This window comes from Capsella rubella, unplaced genomic scaffold (assembly GCF_000375325.1).
Source record: "Capsella rubella cultivar Monte Gargano unplaced genomic scaffold, Caprub1_0 scaffold_5, whole genome shotgun sequence".
Taxonomy (NCBI): domain Eukaryota; kingdom Viridiplantae; phylum Streptophyta; class Magnoliopsida; order Brassicales; family Brassicaceae; genus Capsella; species Capsella rubella.
In genome coordinates, this window is record NW_006238919.1 from 5853181 (window position 1) to 5875204 (window position 22024).

The 22024-nt window shown below is 33.6% G+C and overlaps 7 protein-coding genes across 8 annotated transcripts; 6 read left to right on the forward strand and 1 right to left on the reverse strand.

Moving 5' to 3' along the window:
• The first annotated feature begins 2575 nt into the window (after positions 1-2575).
• Positions 2576-3927, forward strand: LOC17885921. Its single transcript, XM_006291675.2, has 3 exons — positions 2576-3055; positions 3355-3462; positions 3556-3927. Exons 1-3 carry the CDS (start codon positions 2723-2725, stop codon positions 3865-3867), a joined length of 753 nt encoding a protein of 250 aa, XP_006291737.1. The 5' UTR covers positions 2576-2722; the 3' UTR covers positions 3868-3927.
• Positions 3928-4121: 194 nt separating this feature from the next.
• Positions 4122-7179, reverse strand: LOC17886601 (outer envelope protein 80, chloroplastic). Of its 2 annotated transcripts, none has more exons than XM_023782962.1 (11): positions 6995-7179; positions 6340-6406; positions 6190-6225; positions 5922-6066; positions 5656-5814; positions 5488-5558; positions 5317-5395; positions 5099-5214; positions 4863-5010; positions 4700-4769; positions 4122-4609 (listed from the first exon to the last, which is right to left on the reverse strand). In XM_023782962.1, exons 1-11 carry the CDS (start codon positions 7020-7022, stop codon positions 4446-4448), a joined length of 1083 nt encoding a protein of 360 aa, XP_023638730.1. In that variant the 5' UTR covers positions 7023-7179; the 3' UTR covers positions 4122-4445. The 2 variants fall into 2 exon arrangements, with proteins under 2 accessions (XP_023638730.1, XP_006291366.1); XM_006291304.2 differs by having other exon boundaries at positions 6989-7179.
• A 1190-nt stretch (positions 7180-8369) lies between these two features.
• On the forward strand, positions 8370-8837 carry LOC17887015. Its single transcript, XM_006292845.1, has one exon. It carries the CDS (start codon positions 8370-8372, stop codon positions 8835-8837), a length of 468 nt encoding a protein of 155 aa, XP_006292907.1.
• A 1273-nt stretch (positions 8838-10110) lies between these two features.
• Positions 10111-11826, forward strand: LOC17886767 (putative F-box/LRR-repeat protein At3g42770). The gene is made up of 3 exons (XM_023783287.1): positions 10111-11116; positions 11196-11339; positions 11434-11826. The coding sequence occupies exons 1-2, from the start codon at positions 10127-10129 to the stop codon at positions 11250-11252; spliced, it is 1047 nt and encodes a 348-aa protein (XP_023639055.1). The 5' UTR covers positions 10111-10126; the 3' UTR covers positions 11253-11339; positions 11434-11826.
• Positions 11827-15588: 3762 nt separating this feature from the next.
• Positions 15589-17049, forward strand: LOC17886124 (putative F-box protein At3g44060). Its single transcript, XM_006292765.2, has 3 exons — positions 15589-16479; positions 16553-16696; positions 16786-17049. Exons 1-3 carry the CDS (start codon positions 15604-15606, stop codon positions 17047-17049), a joined length of 1284 nt encoding a protein of 427 aa, XP_006292827.2. The 5' UTR covers positions 15589-15603.
• Positions 17050-18422: 1373 nt separating this feature from the next.
• On the forward strand, positions 18423-19909 carry LOC17886103 (putative F-box/LRR-repeat protein At3g42770). Its single transcript, XM_023783332.1, is given in 5 exon segments — positions 18423-18970; positions 19136-19328; positions 19412-19555; positions 19626-19872; positions 19875-19909. Coding segments are annotated over 5 exon segments (1152 nt in total). The 5' UTR covers positions 18423-18437.
• Positions 19910-20625: 716 nt separating this feature from the next.
• Positions 20626-21895, forward strand: LOC17887222 (putative F-box/LRR-repeat protein At3g42770). The gene is made up of 4 exons (XM_006293202.2): positions 20626-20638; positions 20704-21317; positions 21379-21522; positions 21611-21895. The coding sequence occupies exons 1-4, from the start codon at positions 20626-20628 to the stop codon at positions 21893-21895; spliced, it is 1056 nt and encodes a 351-aa protein (XP_006293264.2).
• Positions 21896-22024: the final 129 nt, after the last annotated feature.

Genomic DNA, 22024 nt, shown 5'->3' on the forward strand with positions numbered 1-22024 from the left:
AAGATATATTAAAATAATAAAATTTATTTGATATTTTCATTTGGTTTATATAATAAAAATCAAAAATAATGTTAAATACAAGAAACAGAATATTAACAAATTATAAAAATTTAGTTTTTTTTTATGTAATGCTCTCAACATAGTTTTGACAGAAGAAAGTTAAATAGGGTTTCATTAGCCAAAATAAAAAAATGAATCAGTTGAATTATTGTATAGACTAAGTATTTGGTTGGAGACGGAAAAATATATATATATAAAAAATTGTATACTAGTGAATATGTAATTTCGTGAAAATATCTTTTTTTTTTTGAGGAAAATTATATTTGTGGGAAATTTCTTTTATGCACAAAACCTTCTATGTGAATAAAGTTGGTAATATGACATGATAATAAGCACAATGACATTGGATAAAAGATGTAAATGAGATGTACGAGTAGGAGTTAATCTTTTCAAGTAGAAGTATATATGTTTTTAAGGCAATTGCCTTATACACCAGCAATTGCCACACGAACTTAATGTCCCTCTTTCCATAATAGATCACAAAAATATGCAAAACTTGTAAGTTCTTTGTATGTATCAATAGAAATCATAAAAAAAAAAAAATTAAAAGTAAGTTAGTGTGAATTTATAATGAGACATCTAAGACATGTAAATATTCAGACACTATATTATTTCATCTGAATATTGTATGGCATATCTAAACTTGAAAACTCTCGCTCAATTATTGTCTCAGTGATTTTTCTACAAAGAGTAAAATATAGAAATTGCTTTAACCAAAAAAAAGCCCCTATGAATTACAACAAAACTAAACTTACTAGAAATGTTTTAATGCAAATTTAAAGTTTCATTTTTAACTGTTTACCATCAAAAGAATAGGATGAAAATGCGTCGTAACTAGGCATGACCACGGTTACAATTAACACGGTTATGGTTAATTAACCACCGGTTAACGGTTATAATTTTCTTTAACTATAACATTAACCATTATATATACGGGTAAAACCTTTACGGTTATATATGGTTACAGTTAATTACGGTTACGGTTAAATACGATTATAGTTATTTGATGATTATTCTAATATTAATATTGGAGACAAAATATTATGAAATACTATATTTTACAAGTAAAAAATATATGTGATTTCAAATATTTACGATGAATTAGTTAAATTTGGGTATTGGATCGAAACTGAGAAACTCAACATCAAATACACATGGAAATAAGAATAAAAATAGTTTCGTATGAAATGTTTTGATTACTTACAAGTTCAACTTGTTGTGTTGTTTTTAATAAGGTGAAAATATTATCCAAACATTTGATGTGTCTTTTCATTGTATACAATTATAATATAATTTATTTTTAGGATTTAAATGTGCGGTTAACCGGCGGTTTATTACGGTTACGGGTAATTAACGGTTACGGTTAATATTTTTTTTTTACCGTAACTAATTTACTTATACGGTTAACGATTACAATTTTAATTGTTTTCTACTATTACGGTCTGGTTACGGTTAATAATTTTTTTTACCGTAACTAATTTACTTATACGGTTAACGATTACAGTTTTTAATCGTTTTCTACGGTTACGGTCTGGTTACAGTACGGTTGCGGTTAGAAATACGGTTAAAGTTAGTTTTTGGTCATGCCTAGCCGTAACTAGTATTTGATTTGCAAACAACTCCAAAAATTCTCCTATTTTTGGTTTTATAGCATATCTAGAGATTCCACAAGGATTTTTTAAAACAAAAGAATTATCCTATGCGATATGTATGTAAATGGTTTAGCAACTACCTCATCCAATACTCAAACATTACAACTCATAATTATTGTGTTCATCTTAAATACAAACATGATGCAACGTTTAATTTTCCGATAAAACAATTAGTTGGATGGTGATTTGTATGATATGATTTGTTGAATGGGTCGAAATGCGCAAATTCAGAATCTATTATCAAGTAGATAAGTAGATGACAACCGAATATCCCTGATTCATGTAAAATTGAGCAAAAGGCGCAAATTCAAAATCTATTTTCCGTTCTAAGAGTATAATATAGACGATAAAGTATATTTTTATAAGAATAAGGAGAAATAATTAGAAACGTTTTTTTTTTAAGTGCAAATAAATATCCAAATATTTTGAATTTTGAATTTTATGTAAATTTTATTAAAAACCAAAGAATTGAAAGAAAAAAATAATGTAAATTAAATAATGGGCCTCCAAAAGTTTTTGCCTTAAAGACTTTAAAATTATTGGGCCTGTACTGCTACAAAGTTTTGGTTAACTTACTAAAATGAATCCACAAAAAGATCACTTAAGGGTCAAAGTCTCTACAAAGTGCAAAGTTATAAAATAAACTTTATGGGCTTCAAAGTCTCATTTTACAATTTAGATGAAAAAAATTATAATGTTGTTGTTTGCATTGCACATGGCTCCTTACCAAATACAAATCACAATCTTTTTTATTTTATTTTTTATCTTACAATATATATTCAAAGAAATTATTTAAAGCAATGAATTTGAAAAAAGTTATATACACACACACACAATCACAGACACAAGCATGAAACCTTTAAACCAAAAAGATAATATTTTTTTTTCCCTTTTAAAAAAAAAACTTTTGGAATTTTCCGGTGGCGAAAAACGTGAAACCCCACAGAGACTCGTCACTCAGTTCACACACACACACCACTCTCTTCCCCCAAATCCCATTTTTCAAAAAAATGTCTTCTTCTTCTTCGCAAACCCTAACACTCCTCATCGTGATTTTAGCAATCACAAGTTTCCACAACACCGTAGACGGCGGCGGCGGCGGTGGTACAAACACTAACCATATCTATTCACCGTGCTCCGATACCAGAATCCAAAGATCCGATGGATTCACATTCGGAATCGCATTCTCTTCTCGTCCTTCTTTTTTCCTTAATCAAACAGTTCTTCTCTCTCCCTGTGACCGTCGTCTTACCCTCGCCGCCATGAATTCGCAGCTCTCTCTCTTCCGTCCTAAGATCGATGAGATCTCTCTCCTCTCCATCAACACTTCCGCTTTTTTTCCGGTAACCAAAAAAAAATTAAGTTCGTCAGTTTTGGTTTAATTATATAAATCGAATTAGTTTAGTGAATCTCTGATTAAGATTGTTAAAAATTATAAAAAAATGTGAATTTTAGTTGACTTTGGTTTGTTTTGAAGATTTAGTGTTGACTTTATACTAAATTAGGTTTGCTTGATGTTTGTTTACTTATAGTAAGGAACTAAAATGGTATGAGATTTGGTTTTATGTGATTACTAATTCTAATCATTTATGGAAATGTTGTTTAAAGTGTATGATTTGATATGGATTGTAATATACTTCAGGACAACTATGGTGGATATATGGTGGCATTTGCGGGTCGGAAGTACGCGGCGAGGTCTATACCGGCTTTTATTGCGAATAGTACATTCATTGTAACCAGTTTTACTTTGGTAAAGAAGCTTTTTTTTTTATGTGTCATTGTTGAGAATCTGATTTTGTGTAAGAGGGTTTGTGATTTATGATGTTGTTATGTTTTGTTTAAGGTTATGGAGTTTCAGAAAGGTAGGCTGCAAAATCTGTATTGGAAGAGAGACGGGTGTGCGTCGTGTAAGGGGAATCAGAATTTCGTGTGTCTTAATAAGCAGGATTGTGCTATTAGGACACCGAGCTGTAAAGGTCGAGGAGGTACGGTGGACTGTAGTCTCGGGATCCAGCTTGCGTTTTCCGGGACTGATAAACATTTGGCGGTACTTAACTCGTGGTATGAAGTTGAGAATCTTAAGCAGTATTCTCTTTATGGTTTGTATTCGAACCTTAAGAGCTCTCTTACTAGTCAGTTCAACAGTTTCTTTTGAGCTTCTTGATGAGATGTATTTGTTTGTTTGTACCACGTAAGTTAAGCTCTTCGATGACTCTCTAATGGTTTATGAAAATGTAACACGAAATTGCTGAAATGGTTATGGTGGGAACTGGAATGTCCCTATTCTGGGCAAATCTGGTTTGGTTCAAATTCAACCACTTGTTTTGTCGACTCGAGCCTATTAGTGGTCTCAGTTTATAACAATACCTGATGGTTAAGCTCAACTCAGATATGGAAAAGGAATAGATGTGTATTTGTAACACCATCAAATCAAAATCAAATGTGTGTTCTCTTCTCTATGAAGCCTTCAGCTTTCAGACAAAACTCTGGTAGCTGTATATACCAAAACAATTTTAAACTTGTAGTGCTGTAATATTGCAGGACTAGTTCCTATGACAACACCTCATTTACATATATGTTCTCAAGATTCTCTGTCAATTCTTCAATAGCATCTCCTTCGGCTGTGTTTACTTCATCTTGTGGCGTTTCTGATCACAGTAAAAACACGTATATATCCTTGAATCAAGACACTGATGAATATGTGCTATTTCTTGATTGCTTAAATTCTATTGACTAAGTTGATGAAGCAAGATTGGTGACACCGAAGTAAAGAGTCTTCTGGTTGAAAGCATTTATGGCATAGTCAACTTGAAGGTGACCCAATGGAGATTTGAACCGTAACCCATACCCGAATCCATAACCAAACCCCGGCTTCCCTTGTCTCAGCGAAGGGTTTCCTGAAACCAACTCCGTAACAGCTTTATCATTTTAATGTCCCAACAACTTCTTTATTGTTCTTGTTCAAAGCAGGCAAAGTGTGCACTTACCAGGGACAAGGCGGCTTGAGCCTAGGTCTGTTCCACAATCCAAGAAGATGGTCCCTTCTGTCATCTCGTTCTGTACACAAGAGGAACCAAAGCTCAATGAAAGCTTAACAGGAGAAACTATTTGATGATTCTGAAGACCAAATCACGCAATAGCTCCACGTACCAAAGGCAACGCCAATTCTGTATTAGAAACAAGGCATGACCTCCCGGATCCAACAGCACCCTCACCATATCCCCGAACACTGCCTAGTCCACCAATGGCAAATGCTTGATAAGGTGCCATGTCTCCTACAATTGAACCACCTGTCAAGCTGTCACAGAAGAGGTACGAATCACAGCAAAATTAGGATATCTATATGTGTAGTTGCTTAGACAGAGTATGTAAGATTCTGTCAGTACCTTGCTAAGAGAAAAGCTGGTCCCAACCTGACACCTTTTGATGCAACAAATTTGAAACGGTTGAAGATAAGCCACTTGGACACAACCGGAATACCTTGTTCTATTTGCATGGTGAACTGAATAAGCGAGAAACCAGTATGAAAGAAGAAAAGGTGAGAAACTAGAGTAAAATAAGTACGCAATTTGCATAAGCTATGAAACAGAAATGAGTTTCTTACATGAGAAAGACCTTGGTCGGTAGCCTTTGCAAACCGGGATTCTTGCTTTAAAACTACCATACTGTCATGTGTATTTCCACTGCATAGCAAAGAATTCTATACGATGTAAATATCAGTTTTGTGCTAGAGCTTAAGGAATCAAATCAAGGCAAGAGAGATATTTAATATCACCTGCATGTTATAGGAAATCCGTCCAGATCTCTGGTTATCGCTCGTCCGTCATCGTTAATTGGACGCACATGCTGCACCAATGGAGAATATTACTCTTTCTCCCGGAAGCAAAACAGTAAAGAGAATACTATTGTTCTACAATGTCTGAACAAGGTAATGTGCGGGTACCTCAAACTTTACACTGGTTGTGCTGCTCCACTTTGAACTTGCTGGCTCGCTCAAATCTAAACCAACAGCCAATTTAGACAGATTTACACCTCCACTCCCTGACCGAGAAAAATTGTCAACTGGGGTGCCATATACCCCTATCTCCGGTGAAAGAGAATGCTATACCAGATTAAGAAAATTTGAATGTATCAACATATCATAATATGGAAAATTCACTTTCTAAGATAGCTTCATAGATCAGTAACAAAATAAAAAAAATTGAGTACCTGTATGAAGAAGCATTGTTGTGGTCGCCATTCAGGTCTAGGTCTCCTAAAAGCCACCAGTACATTGGAATCATACAACCCTTTATCCCACGATACATCAAGCTTCTCGCTTCCTCCAAACAAATTTGGATGTTTAATACAGAGGCTGTAACAAACAGATCCAATTGAACCGGAAACAAAAAATGACCATTTCAGTTCTAGAGCTTGTATAAACGCCAATAATATATATTTAGAAGAGTAAGTTGTATCAATAAATGACAGAACTTGCCTGCCAATCACTAGAGAAAGAGGACTGCTAGTATCCCTGTTCAAACAACAACAAACTGAATTGAAGTACCGTTCGAGAAAGCAGACATAGTTTCATGACTATCATCTAAAAATGTGAGCACAGTTGAAAAAAGGGATGATGGGAACAAACCTGAAAGCAGGAAACATTAAAGAAGTACAAAGCTTGTGTGTGAAATCCACATTGACATCAATCTTGGCTGCAATCAACAAAACAAGAAATTCACAAATTTACACTACTGCTCCAAAACCATTCATGAAAAAAACCTCACATATCAAACTAATCCGATCCAACTTTTCACGACATTAAACAATCAACAGCAAGACCTATCCCACATGAAAGATTAGTAACAAAAAGGTTTTAAAGGAGTCTCCTTTACAAACAACCATTGTATCCTACAACACTCTAGTAAGAACATCAAAACTTGACACTTACACTCTAAATATCAAATCAATCCGATCTTAAATCTTACACTACAGTCAAATGTGAGACCTAACCCTGATGATGGTTAATAACAAAAGTGGCAAAAGCTGTTTCCTTTACAAAGAAAAACCAATGTATCTTCATGCCACACCCATACACATATGACATAACCAAAACTGTGCATATGAAATGAATCATATCTATAATATAGAAACAAACCAAAGCCCTCCAAACAAATAGCTAAATCCACAATCAAATTCCATACTTTTACCATTTTCATCAGATTATTACATTAATATTGATCCAACAACACAAAAATTCGAAAGAGATGGGTTTAGGAGATAAGAGTGATGATGACCTCTACCAGCGTGGATGCTCTTCTGAGCTCCCATGGCGATGGAGTAAGAGAAGAATCAAACATGAAGAGAACCCAATACAGGAATTGGCATTAGACAAGCAATGCCTAGAAAAAGGAGGAATCTTTTTTTGTTTTCCTCTTTCTTCTTCTTCTTCTTCGCAAGTGAATTTGCAGAGAGGTAAGGATTTGATGCTCCTGATTACTTTAGGGAAGAACTCAATTTTGGGTTTATCTCTTTCGTCTTTTCTTTAGATTACTTTTGGGCTTTAAGCATTTAAGCACATGGGCTGTATCTACAACTATCCAAAACAACATAATAATTTGGGAAAATTGAAATCACAATGGAAAAAAGGTCACAACAAATTTCCAACTTTCAAATTTGGGACTATTAAATCTCATAATCGATACACAAATCTAATGTCGTTGATTAATAAATATGTTAATTAATTCATAAATTTAATGTCGTTGATTACTTTAAGAGTGATGAATGCATCCACTGATTTGTTTGTAAAATATTTTGGACTTTGAGGCTATTTGTACCATAACATCCATGTAATGTGTGAAAATATAAACGGGAAAAAGCTTAAAATAGGAATACCTCGTCTTTTGTGGTTGGAAAAATTAATTCCAAACCATTTATGTATTAACAATTAATAGAAATGGATAACGATATAATTGAAATTTGTTTTGTTAAGAGATCGTAAGTACGAAAATAACAATATTAAATATTAAGGTAAATCACACGTTTTTATTAATATGAGTATTATTTTTCTAACAAAAAAATACCAAATATTAATCATTCGAATAAAAAATATATCTGATATTTTTAGGTTTTTTCCCCAAAAAAAATACACATACAAAGCTCTTTTGAGGAGTATGGTGATGATGCAAAAACAGAGACGAATGTAAAAATATAAAACCAATACATGGACGAAGAAAATCAAAGTGGCTAAAAACATAATACATCTGTGACCAAACTTTGGCTAGTTGGCTAGGCATCAAACTTAAACAGAATAGAAGATACCAAAAAGCTTCCAAACCAATATTAGAAAGAAAAAAAACTATATTTTCTATAAATACACCACATTCTCATATTAGCAAAACATTGTAAAAAACTGTAACTAATATAACGTAAACGGTAAACCATATTTCCTATTTTTAGTAAATTGTTACACCTCTTTAGTACTAATTAACAAGGAAGAAAGAAAAAGAAAAAAAAACAAATGTATATGTGAGTTGTTATTTCTCTATTTAGTACACCAACTAAGTAACAATAACATATTAACGGAAAAAAAAACCGTTTCCATATGTATATATAAACCCCTAAAAGTTCTAACATTGAAGATAAGGTAGCTCAAATAACATCAAAACACACAAAAAGATGAATCCCAAAACCATAGTTACAAATGTTCTTATCATTGTCCTTGTACAAATCTCATACTTATCATTAGAGGTAAACTCGTTAAGTGCATACCACAAGAAAGACTACAAAACAGAGTTTAAGGTAAAGCCAAACACGCTTGTACGAATGGTCATCTCCAACGATCTTTCGGGTGTAAAGAATGGGAACGCGGGTTTTGTATGCGCAAAAGGTGGTAATAAGGTATGGAAGAAGAGCAAACCAGGAGATCGATATGTTGTGGTTGAGTTTAAGTACGATGGTAAGAAGAGGCACACGTTCACGCATTGCCATCTTCGTTCTACATTTGGGTTTGTTAACTTCCCAGTTAGTGTTCATCCAGACACATCTGCTAAGTGTTATCCTAGCTATGTATGTGGTTACTCGGTTCGAAAAGATGGAGTTTATTACATCCCTGAGAAGAAGCTTTATCCATGGAAAAAGCACTAGTGATTTAAGATCATATCTATGCATATTGAGGATACATTAATGTTTATGGCCGTGTAATTACTTAAAGAAACATGCATGTTTCTACGCGCAAGTTTTTTATTTTTTTTCTTAACGTATAATTTACTTTCAAACAATGTTTTTTTTTGGTTCTATATATATGACTTGGCCATGGAAATTAGAAAAACGGCAAACTTTAAAGATGATGTGGAATGATGTATTGTTTCTTTATTTACATATTTGTTGTAAATTTTCACTAAATATGTACACATAAATTAATAGAATGTAATTGAGTATATATATTACCAATTACAGGTAAATATAAGATATATAATTTTTCTATGTTATCTAATTAGTTTTTTTTGTCAACATGTTATCTAATTAGTTGATTTAATTAAGTAAACCATTTTATATTATAATACATTTTAAACAAAAAAATAATTTTCCAACAATAACAATTGCCATATTAAAATTTGACAAGTCACCAAAACATAGAGCTACATATATAGTCTACTACTATAACATCAACTACATTTTGAATAAATAAATTTACAAAGTTATGAATAAAAAGTGACAAGAGATACAATTATAGAATTCTATTTTCAATACACCCCCCTTAGAAATTAGCCTTAGTAAAATACAGATTATCCTTGAATTTATAATAAAATAAAGATAACTTTAAAATTTGTAAGATATAGCCTTAAATTTATAACTGAGATGATTATCCTTACATTTAAGTAGTAAAATTTCCATGGACATGTGACAAAAAAGTAAAGAAAGAAATAAATACATGAGCCGTCCCCAAAATACAAGTAGAATTTTAAGAGATTTATGTAAAATTTATAAATCTAGTGTTATTCAAACATGAAATTTAAAAAAGTCTCATGAAATCCACTGTTATTGAATTAATGATTTCAAAATCCAACTTAAAATCCACTGTCATTGAAAACAATTTGTGAATTTGGCTTTTAACAATTTTGAATGATTTCGGAGGATTTGAAAGGATTTCTTTAATTAAAAATACATAAATCCAAATCCAATGGTTTTTTGGTGAGATTTGAAAGGATTTTACAAAAGTCATATGAACTTCCATAGAATCATCAAAATCATTTAAAAACTCAATAAAACTCAAGTTTTTTAAAATTCCATTTTGAATACACCTCGTAATTTATCCTCGTAAGAGATTTCTATAATAAACTCAATATTTATATCCTCCACCACCATATCAAATTTTCGAAACCCTATCGAGCAGCAAATCTAACAACAAAGACACAATACTGAAGCTTGTTGATATGGGACATGGAGAAGAAGTTGCCGAACAATTGAATCCGGCTTCACCAATGGATAGTCTTCCTGATGATCTTCTTGTCCAAATCTTATCCTTCCTTCCGACAAAACAAGCTGTTTCAACCTCTGTTCTTGCAAAGAGGTGGAGGGTTCTGTTTGCTTCCACTCATAATTTTTCCTTCGAGAGTTACTTCTTTTGTCACCCGAGAAATAATAAGCGATATAAATATGAGACTAGCGAAGTTATGCGAAAGAGATTCAATGATTTTGTGGACAAAACATTGTCTTTTCAAATCCAAGGAGGTAAGAATTTAAAAAAGTTCTCACTTGAACTTTGTAAATATTATAAAGTTGATGAAGGTGACATTGACCGCTGGATATGTTATGCCCTCGAACACAGTGTCTCTGAGCTTCATCTATGCACATATTTATTCTGGAGTATTTCTATCCCATCCAAAGTCTTCACCAGCACAACACTGGTTAAGATGTCATTGAGATTTTTAAATTTCCCAAGAGTTCCTCCAGATACATATCTCCCAGCACTAAAGGTTCTCATCTTTGATTCAATGTGTTTTGAGGACAGTGAATTTTCTGATGTGTTTCTACCTGCTTGCCCTGCCCTTGAAGACTTAACCATACAAGGTTACACGTCTAGTCGAAAATTCCCATTCGTCATATCCAACAAAACCATTAAGAAACTCTCAGTTTCTTATTCATGTGATGATGATGATGATGATGATGATTCTATAAAAATTTTATTTGACACACCTAATGTGGTTGACTTCTACTACTTAGGTTATCTTGGTGCTAAATCTCCATCTCCACAATGTCGCATGGATTCACTTGCCAAGGCGAAATTGAACCTTTGTTTCCTAGAAGATTACAAGGGTGAGGTGGTAAATGGTGCGAATATGCAAAGTGGCACGGATGTGACAGATCTCATTAGTGGAATACGCAATGTAAAGACCTTTCACTTGACTTCTTCTGCTGTCAAGGTTAGTTTCAGTATCTTGGTCTCTCTCTCATCTTTTTGGTTAGAATGAGCTAGCTAAGTATTCATTGTGTTTGTTTCAGGTGATTTTGACATGCTGCAAAGGTGGATTACCGGTATTCAACAACCTCGTTGATTAAGATTTTTCGAGTAAAAAACAAGGTTGGAAATCGCTTTTTCCACGTCTGTTGCGTCGTTCTCCAAACCTTAAAACTCTAGTTCTTTCGGTATGAAGCAAACCATATACAAATCTTACTTTAGATATATATATATATGATTGTGGCATGATTGTTAAATTAGTCTCTTATCTTGATGCTTCAGGGTCTGGATTGCTTCCCATGTAAACGGCATCGGTTTACTTGGATTCCCCGAAATAACCAAATAAATATGTTGCGTATTATCAAGTATCAAGGATATAAAAGCGAGCTGAAACACATTAGACATTTCTTACTTAAAATGGAGTGTCTAGAAGTGCTACAAGTTTATGTTGCAGCTTCAGTGAATGGCCTCAAAAAGAAGCAACTCAAAGAGGATCTGTTGAACCTTCCCGCAGCTTCGTCCAACCTCAAGATACAAGTCATGTGATCATCATCATCATCTTAATCATACGTTACTGTTTGTCTAATTGTCTTCAGTAATTAATTAGCAAAATTTTTTTAGTGATTTATAATTAGGGGACTATGGTGTGAATCATAAAAAGAGACAAAAGCAACTTAGTAGTTACCATGTACAATTTAGGGGTTTTCTAAGCTATATTGTATCATAAGCTATGGCAAATTGAACAACTTTGGTTTTTTTTTTTTTTAATGAATGTTATATTTATTCAACCCAAAAAAAAACCCCTTTTTACAATCTATGCATCTTTAGATTGATAGTTGATGATAAAGATTTTTTTTTTTTTAAACCATTGAGTAGTTATCTCCTTGAGCCAAACTAAATCTGTAAACCATCTATTTGATTCAATTTCTTGATAGAGGATATTTGATTGCGAATGAGGCTATCGATGAATATGATCAATATGTCAGACGTTTATTACGTTGTAACCAAATGAGTGGACAGGTTAGCAGTGAAGTAACAACACCAATAACCATAGAGTAGTAATCTCCTTCCAACAGAAGCTCCCTTTCATTGTTTGACTTATGAGCCCGGCTTCCTTTCTGACACACGCCACTTCTCGGCTGCGAATGCTTGCCCATCCGCCAAACCTGCTTCCTCGCACAGGGACCAACACGTCGTGCAGCTCACACGCTCCACTTGTTTGTTTCCATCTTTCTTTAACTGCTTCAGGTTCCTTGTGTTGCAATTTATATCTTCTGTTTCTTCAAGATGCTTGGAATACAAGTCGTAGAATAAACCTTTTGGTACCTTCGAACGTGGAGCAGGCTAAGAGAGATCTGGTGGTATAACGCGTTTGGAGAAGCTTATGAGCTAGTGAGCGCCTCCTAGACCTGTGAAGAAAAACTGCAAGCAAAAAATAAATGCTCACAAGTTTCCATCGGAGCTTGAAAAAGCAAGAAGCCAAGAACAGTGGCAATCGTAGCCTTAGAAGGTATTCCTTAGGTCAATGAATTCCCTATCCCCGAGAGGGCACACATTTTACTACTTTACTATAACATCAATTATTCTTTAGATATAATTTTACAAAATTATGACTTAAAAATGATTAAAGATTAGTATTAGATTTAGAAATTAGCATTAGTAAAATATAGATTAATGATAAAATAAAATAACTTTAAAATTTGTATTAAAATAGAGATAGCCATAAATTTATTACAATAAGATGACAAGCCTTTTAAATAAATCTAAGCCTCAAGAAAATCTTAAGCATTCAACTGTCTTCTTCTTCAGTCCCTGCCAAAATCCAGAAGATTCTTAAATCTCGTTTCTGCGGTTTAGGTGAATTCTTACATTTTTAATGGATTTCTGACGTAGAAGAGGAGAGAAGAACCAAGTTTTCTTCGAAAGGATTGAACTTTGTTTCTTTCTCTTCACTTTGATACAATATGCTTGTAGAATTGTCTTACATGTTCCTCCATATCTTCTACCCATTAGGGATTTTAGCCGGTTTGATTGTTACAAAATCACTGAACCTTGTCAATTGAAGAAATAGAAAGTCTCTTGTATCATAGATAAAATTAAATAGGAAAATTGTGATAGGTTACACAACAAAATGGAATATGAAAGATATGAGGACTACAACCTTTAATACAACTTAAAATTTTGTTATTAAAAAAAGATGGCAAGTTGACCAATAAAAAAGAGAGTAAATTCATGTTTTATATTTTTATTTTTAATAAAGATATGATTTAATATATTAAAAATGGGTTGTAGTATAAATTTATTTGTATGTAAAACAAATGAATGGCATTTCCTTAAAAAAAAAAAATACACACTTACAAATTAATTCCCAAATAACGTTATATAGTTAATGTTCTCAAATCTCAACCACAAAAATAATTATACAGAATATCTTAATTCTCTATCACGAAAATGAATATATGAAATATGGTCATATGCTAGGTTAATATCACTTCATAACCATAATGATAGTTTCGAATGTTCCACCACTCATTTATTAAACTTTTCTAGCATAATTAAATTCACTAAAAATAAAATTTTATGATATATGATTAATTTAATTGAACATAATTTTTGATAATTTGAAATGTTTTAGCATTCCACTATTAAATTCTTACATCAACGAGGTCCTGGCAGGATTGACTTCAAAAATTTATTGTCTTACATGCATGTTCCTCCATATCTTCTACCCATTACGGATTTTAGCCGGTTTGATTGTTACAAAATCACTGAGCCTTGTGATCTTTTCAAAATCAATTATTAATGATTTTTTCTTCAAATTTATTTTGGTATCTATATACAAAATCACTGAGCCTTGTGATGATTTTGTTGCTTAGTTTTGACTAAGGTCGGGTTTGTGCCGTTGAGTTGTTTTGATTTCAGTTTTTTTATAATATAAATATATGTATGTTTGTATTAATTAAGTTAATAAACAAAAATGTATCTCTGTTTCTAAAACTCTCTGACATGAAATATTTAAATAAATGAAGTTAAACAAAAGTTAGAATGCAAATTCTTAAGGTTTTTGTATTAGTTTTCTTATGTACTGACACTACAAGAAAACAGTCATTTACCGACTACATCTAGCGACTAAACAATTAGTCGCTAAATATGGCGACTAAATACCTACTATTTTAGGACAATAATACGACTGAAAACAATTAGTCGTAACATAGTCGCCCCGCAGCGACTAAATAAAACAGTCGTAACGATAGTCATCATGTAACGACTATATAGCGACTAAACAATCAGAGAAAAACTTCAGTCGTTTGACAGTCGGTATGTAGCGACCATATGGACGACTATATTATTTAGTCGTAAATTTACTGACTATTTTTACGACTATATTATTTAGTCGTAAAGTTAGCGACTATTTTACGACTTCTAGCGGCGGGCCGTATGTTTAGTCGGCCAGTAGTCGTTAAATCGCCGTCGTCGCTGGTTAGAAAAAACGTGTTTTTCGTTTGGGGTAGGTGTACCTAACTGAGGCGACTAGCTGTTGAAGATTGTGGACGTCATATTCATGTATTGTGACTACATACCTTTTTTTCCTTTTTGGTAAAAGGTTAATGACTACATACCAGAACTGGGACATTCCTTTTCATCTTGCATATAACTATAATGACTAGTGTCGTAACAGATGCAACAACATTATATTTCTTCTTCTTGCTTGTGGTGGCGGATGAAGGTGCGGAACATAGCCCGGTAAATTTGTTGACACTAGAGTTCTTACAAAAATATATATTTACAAATAATTAGAAAGTTCAAAGATTGAGTTATTGTGAAAGAGATGGAGGACTCTCTTTGCTTTGAGTCCTAATCTTGACTTTGACAACTCCATCATTTTGCACCTTAAACATGGCCGCTCAAGGCATACGCCCGAACACATTCAAAAGAGTTTCAGTGCTTTTGTCGATCATACTATAAAGAAGTTCTCAATGAAATTTAGAAGATATATTTATAAAGATAATGAACATGATGACATCGACCGCTGGATATGTTATGCCCTAAATACAAAGACTCCATTTGTCTTACGTTTTTAAGAACCCTTATGGCTTTATGGCTTTGCCGAAGCACCACCACTAGCCGCCGTAGACTCCCTTAGCCCACCTCTGATATTTGTGACGGTACGTTCGTATATATACTTGTGAATATATTCCCTAACTATGCATATTGGTACGTTCATATATTTTTAAAATTCAGAGTCTTTGTATTTTCTCTAAACTTCTAAGAAAAAAAGTAAAACACTAAAAAATAAGGAAATATTAACTTCTAAGAAAAAAGTAAAACACTAAAAAAGAAAACCCTAGCTAGCTCCATTATCATAAATTAAGTTTGCCGAGCAGCAAATCAACGACAAAGACTCAAAGCTTTGAAGAATAAGAAGTTCCTGAACAGTTGAATCCGGCTTCAATGGATAGTCTTCCTGATGATCTTCTTGTTCAAATCTTGTCCTTCCTTCCCACGAAAGAAGCTGCTTCAACCTCTCTTCTTTCCAAAAGATGGAGGACTCTGTTTGCTCTCAGTCCTAATCTTCACTTTGACAACTCCATCCTTTTGCACTATAAAAGACTGTTCGGTCATGACGACATTCAAAAGAGTTTCAATGATTTTGTGGATCACACATTGGCTTTGCATGGCTGTAACACTATAAAGAAGTTATCAATCAAACTTATGAGATATACTTCTAAATATAATCAACATGACGTTGACCGCTGGATATGTAATGCCCTAGAACACGGCGTCTCGGAGCTTCATCTAGTTATTACAACTCTACGGTTAGAGTGTCCTATTCCATCCAAAGTCTTCACCAGCACAACATTGGTTAAGCTGTCATTGGGACCTTGCCTAATAAGACTTCCTTCTGATGCATATCTCCCTGCCCTAAAGGTTCTCCGCTTTGAATCATACACGTATTGGGATTGTAAACTATTAAATGAGTTTCTCGCCGCTTGTCCTGTACTTGAAGACTTAACCACACTTTATGAAAAAAGTTACGAAGATTGCCATATCATATCCAGCAAAAGTATTAAGAAACTCTCAGTTACAATTGAGTCTAGCTCTTTGGCTAACCGTTCTTGCATTATTATGCTTGACACACCAAGTGTTGTCGACCTCTACTACTCTGATTACCTTGGGATTGAATCTCCACAATTTCACTTGGATTCACATGCCAAAGCTACATTGGACCTTCATTTATTACAAGATTACAAGCAAGTGAATGTGACAGATCTCATCAATGGGATATGCAATGTCAAGTCACTGCACTTAACTTCTTCTACTGTCGAGGTAAGTACTTGGATTGGTTTCTTTCATTTTTTTTTGGTTAGAAACTGAAAAATATTATATGTGTGTATTTCAGGTGATTTCAGTATGCTACAAAGATGAACTACCGATGTTCAACAACCTTGTTGATTTAGTGTTTTCAAGTGAAAAGCAAAGTTGGAGAGTGCTTCTTCCTCTTTTGCTACAACATTCCCCAAACTTAAAAACTCTAGTTCTTTCGGTATGAGACAAACCATGAGCAAAATCATTTTACTATATATATATGACTGTGGCATGACATTAAAGTAGTCTCTCTTCTTGATGCTTCAGGGTCTGGATGGTTTCACATGTAAACGACGTTGGTTTACTCGAATTCCCTCGAATAACCAAATAAAGATGCTGAGTATCATGAAGTGTCATGGGAAACCAAGCGAGGTGAAACACATTAGACATTTCTTACTGAAGATGGAGTTTCTTGAAGTGTTGAAAGTTTATGTTGCAGCTGAAATGGATGACCCCAAAAAGATGCAACTCAAAGAGGATCTGTTGAAGCTTCCAACTGCTTCCTCCAAGCTCAAGATACAGGTCATGTGATCATCATCCCAAAAATATACTACTACTATAAAATCTACAAAGTTACAACTGTAACCAATAAAGCCCAAAGTATGTATTTGAAGAGAGGGATTGAGTTATTTTCTTAAGCTTATAAAGTAAGTTTATACATTGTCAATCTTGAATTTTGAAAGCAACTTTCATATTCTATAGATAATTAATGTGTACTTATATTTAGCTTAGTTTGAGCTTTTATGCTAGACTGTTAGTGTGGTTTAAAGATTTCAGTTTGCTGTTAAGAGTGTTTTTTTTTTTGCTTCTGCAAAATCTTGAGATTGAGGAGTGTTAAAAATTGTTTTGCTGTGAAACAACGTACATGGAAGAATAAGGGATTTGTTAAGAGGACTTGTGAAATCTGTCAACTCATTGATGCATCCATGGAAGAGAAGCCATCATTGTCCTCCTTATTTCTTCGTTGTGGTTTGAATTGTCTTTTTTTGGTTCTTTATCCTTTTCTTAGTTCAAATAAACAAAAAATATAATTTAGTGTCTTCTTACTTTATGTGATATATCTCAAAGTTATACTCTGAAACAGAATGAGTATTATATATTTAAAATAAGGTTAGCTGGGTCCGTTAGTTTTACAGTTCTTTGGGAGTGGTCAGTTCAAAATATAGAAAAGATGAGGGAAAGAGTGGCAATTGAATTTATAATAAAATAAATTATTTTTTTTATTTATATTAACAGTAAATAAAAACAGTTAAAAATTAAAGAACCAGTTTGCATATGTATTTTTTAAGCTATATATAATTATATATCGAACAAAAACTAGCAAACTCTATTTTAGAAGTGATATCAAGTGGGGTTGAAGGAGATTTTACTCTAAAATAGAGTTTATAAACAAAAATAGAAGTGGACTGAAGATACTCTAAATGCTATATCATAAAAGTTTATTTATCTTTTTAGTCAACCATCTCGGAAAAATGAGATAGTTAAGCGTGTTTATGCTTGCTAAAGCAATTTCAAAATATATGACTTTTCGGGATGTGATTGTTGGAACTAAATGAGTGAAAACAAAACACTGAAAAAATTATGTATTGATTACTATTGATAAACAAATCTTTAAATTAGAGATTAACCTTTAAATTTATGATCTCTATTAGCCCTAATAAAATATAAATTTAAAAATAATACAACTACCCTTATATATAATAAACACGGAAAAATAATGAATTACCTATAAATATATATAGTAAGATCTCTATATATATCGACATGTGGTTAAAAGTAAAAGAAATAAGAAAAAGGAAAAGTAAAACGCTAAATAGAAACCCTAGCAGTTCCATAATCCTCCTAGCAGCAAATCAACGACAAAGACTCAAAGCTTTGAAGAAGAAGAAGAAGTTCCTGAACAGTTGAATCTGGCTCCAATGGATAGTCTTCCTGACGATCTTCTTGTTCAAATCTTGTCTTTCCTTCCCTCGAAAGAAGCTTCTTCAACCTCTCTTCTTTGCAAGAGATGGAGGACTCTTTTTGCTTTAAGTCCTAATCTTGACTTTGACAACTTCATCCTTTTGCTTCCTAAATATAATCGCACTTACAGTGAAAAGAGTTTCAATGATTTTGTGGATCATATATTGGCTTTGCATGGCTGTAACAATATAAAGAAGGTCTCAGTTAAACTTAGATATACTCATCAAGATAATATACATGACGGTGACCGCTGGATATGTAATGCCCTCGAACATGGTGTCTCCGAGCTTCATCTACTCATCAAATCTCCATGGCTGGAGTGTTCTGTCCCATCCAAAGTCTTCACCAGCACAACAATGGTTAAGTTGTCATTGGGAACCATATTTTCTAACCAACATTGTCCAAGACTTCCTTCGGATACATATCTCCCATCCCTAAAGGTTCTCAGCCTTGCATCATTCTGGTTTTGGGGTTGTGAATTATTAAATGAGCTTCTCGCGGCTTGTCCTCTACTTGAAGACTTAACCATACGTTATAAAATAATTCAAGGACATTCGTACATCATATCCAGCAAAAGCATTAAGAAACTCTCAGTTACCATTTACTGTAGTCATTATGCTGATTGTTCTTGCATTATTAAACTTGACACACCGAGTGTTGTTGACCTCTACTACTTTGATTACCATGGGCTTGAATCTCCACAATGTCACTTGGATGATTCACTTGCCAAAGCTACATTGGACCTTCATTTCTTAGATTACCATGATGACAAGAGCACGGATGTGACAGATCTCATCAGTGGTATACGCAATGTCAAGACCCTTCACTTAACTTCTTCTACTGCCGAGGTTAAGTACTTGTGTGCATATATGGTCGTCTCTTTATATTTTTTTGGTTAGAAACATGAAAATATTATTTGTGTGTGTTTCAGGTGATTTCGTTATGCTACACACGTGAACTACCAATGTTCAACAACCTTGTTGATTTAGTGTTTTCGAGTAGAAAACAAGGTTGGAAAGTACTATTGCCTCTTTTGCTAGAGCGTGCTCCAAACCTAAAAACTCTGGTTCTCTCGGTATGATGCAAACCATGAAAAAATTTATTTCTTTATATGTATATATGAGTGTGGCATGACGTTAAAGCAGTCTCTCTTCTTGATGCTTCAGGGTCTGGATGGTTTCAAATGTAGACGCGAGCAGTTTACTCGAATTCCTCCAAATAACCAAATAAAGAAACTGAGTATCATGAAGTTTCAAGGAAATCCAAGGGAGCTGAAACACATTAGTCATTTCTTACTGAAACTGGAATGTCTTGAAGTGGTGAAAGTTTATGTTACAGCTAAAATGGATAACCCCAAAAAGATGCAACTCACAGAGGACCTTTTGAAGCTTCCAACAGTTCATCCAAGCTCAAGATACAAGTCATGTGATCATCATCATTCATAAGTTATTATTTTTCTAACTGTCTTAAATAATTTATTAGCAAGTTTGTTTTAGTCACCAATGTTAGGGGTTACTGAGCTGAATTGCTCAATAAGATATGTCGTATTGAACAACTTTTGTTCTTTTATGAGAAATCAAACAGATCCTTTACACAATATGCTTAAAAGTTGCCCAGACGAGGGACGAGAAGCGAGCATATCGTACGTTCCAAGCTTTGATAATGTATCAGAGCGTGTAAACCAATAAACCAATATTTATCATTCAACAATAGCTAGCAGAACAATGTATTAAAATAAATATTCTCAAACATATAACAAAATTTAGTTATAAACCAAATATATAAGAAATATAAGAGAATCGAAATAAGTAATTATATTGTATTTTTGTAAAAAAAATTTCTATTTGTCGATGATATTTGATAGCGTATTCGAATATTTTTATATATAGATGGATGATATATATAAATTTATATTCAAATTTTTGATTTTTAATCTTTTCACAAGTTTGAAAATATTACATCATAATCGTTCCAAAAGGTTTAACGAAATTGTTTAGAAAAGAATGGAACTTCAAACTAAGATCACTCCAAACCTTTACTAAAACATCATACTACTGTCATAGTACCTTCAATCTTGGGTAGGTAACCAAAAATAAAATGCAACTAAAGATAACCAAACATATGTATTAAACTAACAAATGAAACATGAGAAAGTTTTGTGCTTGAAGAATCTCATAAGAAGGTGACAAATTCGGGCTTGTAAAGATTATAAAGTTGATAAAGGTAACATTGACCGCTGGATATGTTATGCCCTGGAACACGGTGTCTCTGAGCTTCATCTATGCACATATTTATTCTGGAGTATTTCTATCCCATCCAAAGTCTTCACCAGCACAACACTGGTTAAGCTGTCATTGAGATTTTTAAACTTACTAAGAGTTCCTTCAGATACATGTCTCCCAGCACTAAAGGTTCTCAATCTTGATTCAATGTGGTTTGAGGGCAATCAATTTTTTGATGTGTTTCTACCTGCTTGCCCTGCACTTGAAGACTTAACCATACAAGGTTACACGTCTAGTCGAATATTCCCATACGTCATATCCAGCAAAACCATTAAGAAACTCTCAGTTTCTTATTCATGTTATCGTTATGGTGATGATTTTTCTAGTAAGATTTTATTTGACACACCTAATGTGGTAGACTTCTACTACTTTAGTTATCTTGGTGGTAAATCTCCATCTCCACAATGTCGCATGGATTCACTTGCCAAGGCGAAATTAAACCTTTGTTTCCTAAGGCGAAATGGTGCGGATATGCAAAGTGGCACGGATGTGACTGATCTCATTGGTGGGATACGCAATGTCAAGACCCTTCACTTGACTTCTTCTTCAGTCGAGGTTAGTTTCAGTGTCTTGGTCTCTCTCTCTCGGAAGTATTCATGCATTGTGTGTATTTCAGGTGATTTCGGCATGCTGCAAAGGTGGATTACCCGTGTTCAACAACCTCGTTGATTTAGTTTTTTCGAGTAAAGAACAAGGTTGGAAATCGCTTCTGCCATGTCTGTTGCGTCGTTCCCCAAACCTTAAAACTCTAGTTCTCTCGGTATGAAGCAAACCATGAACAAATCTTACTTTATATATATATGATTGTGGCATGATTGTTAAAGTTTTCTCTCATCTTGATGCTTCAGGGTCTGGATTATTTCTCATGTAGACGGCATCGGTTTACTTGGATTCCCCGAAATAACCAAATAAATATGTTGCGTATCATGAAGTTTCAAGGATATAAAAGCGAGCTGAAACACATTAGACATTTCTTACTTAAAATGGAGTGTCTAGAAGTGCTACAAGTTTATGTTGCAGCTTCAATGGATGGCCCCAAAAAGAAGCAACTCAAAGAGGATCTGTTGGAGCTTCCAACAGCTTCCTCCAAGCTCAAGATACAAGTATACAAGTCCTTTAATCCTCTTCAATAATTAATTAGCAAGTTTCTTTTAGTGATTTATAATTTACTATGGTAAGGATCAGTAACTAATAACAACTTATATATTAGTTAATAGTTACCATTGTTAGGGGTTTCTGAGCTATATTGTTCTCCATAAGCT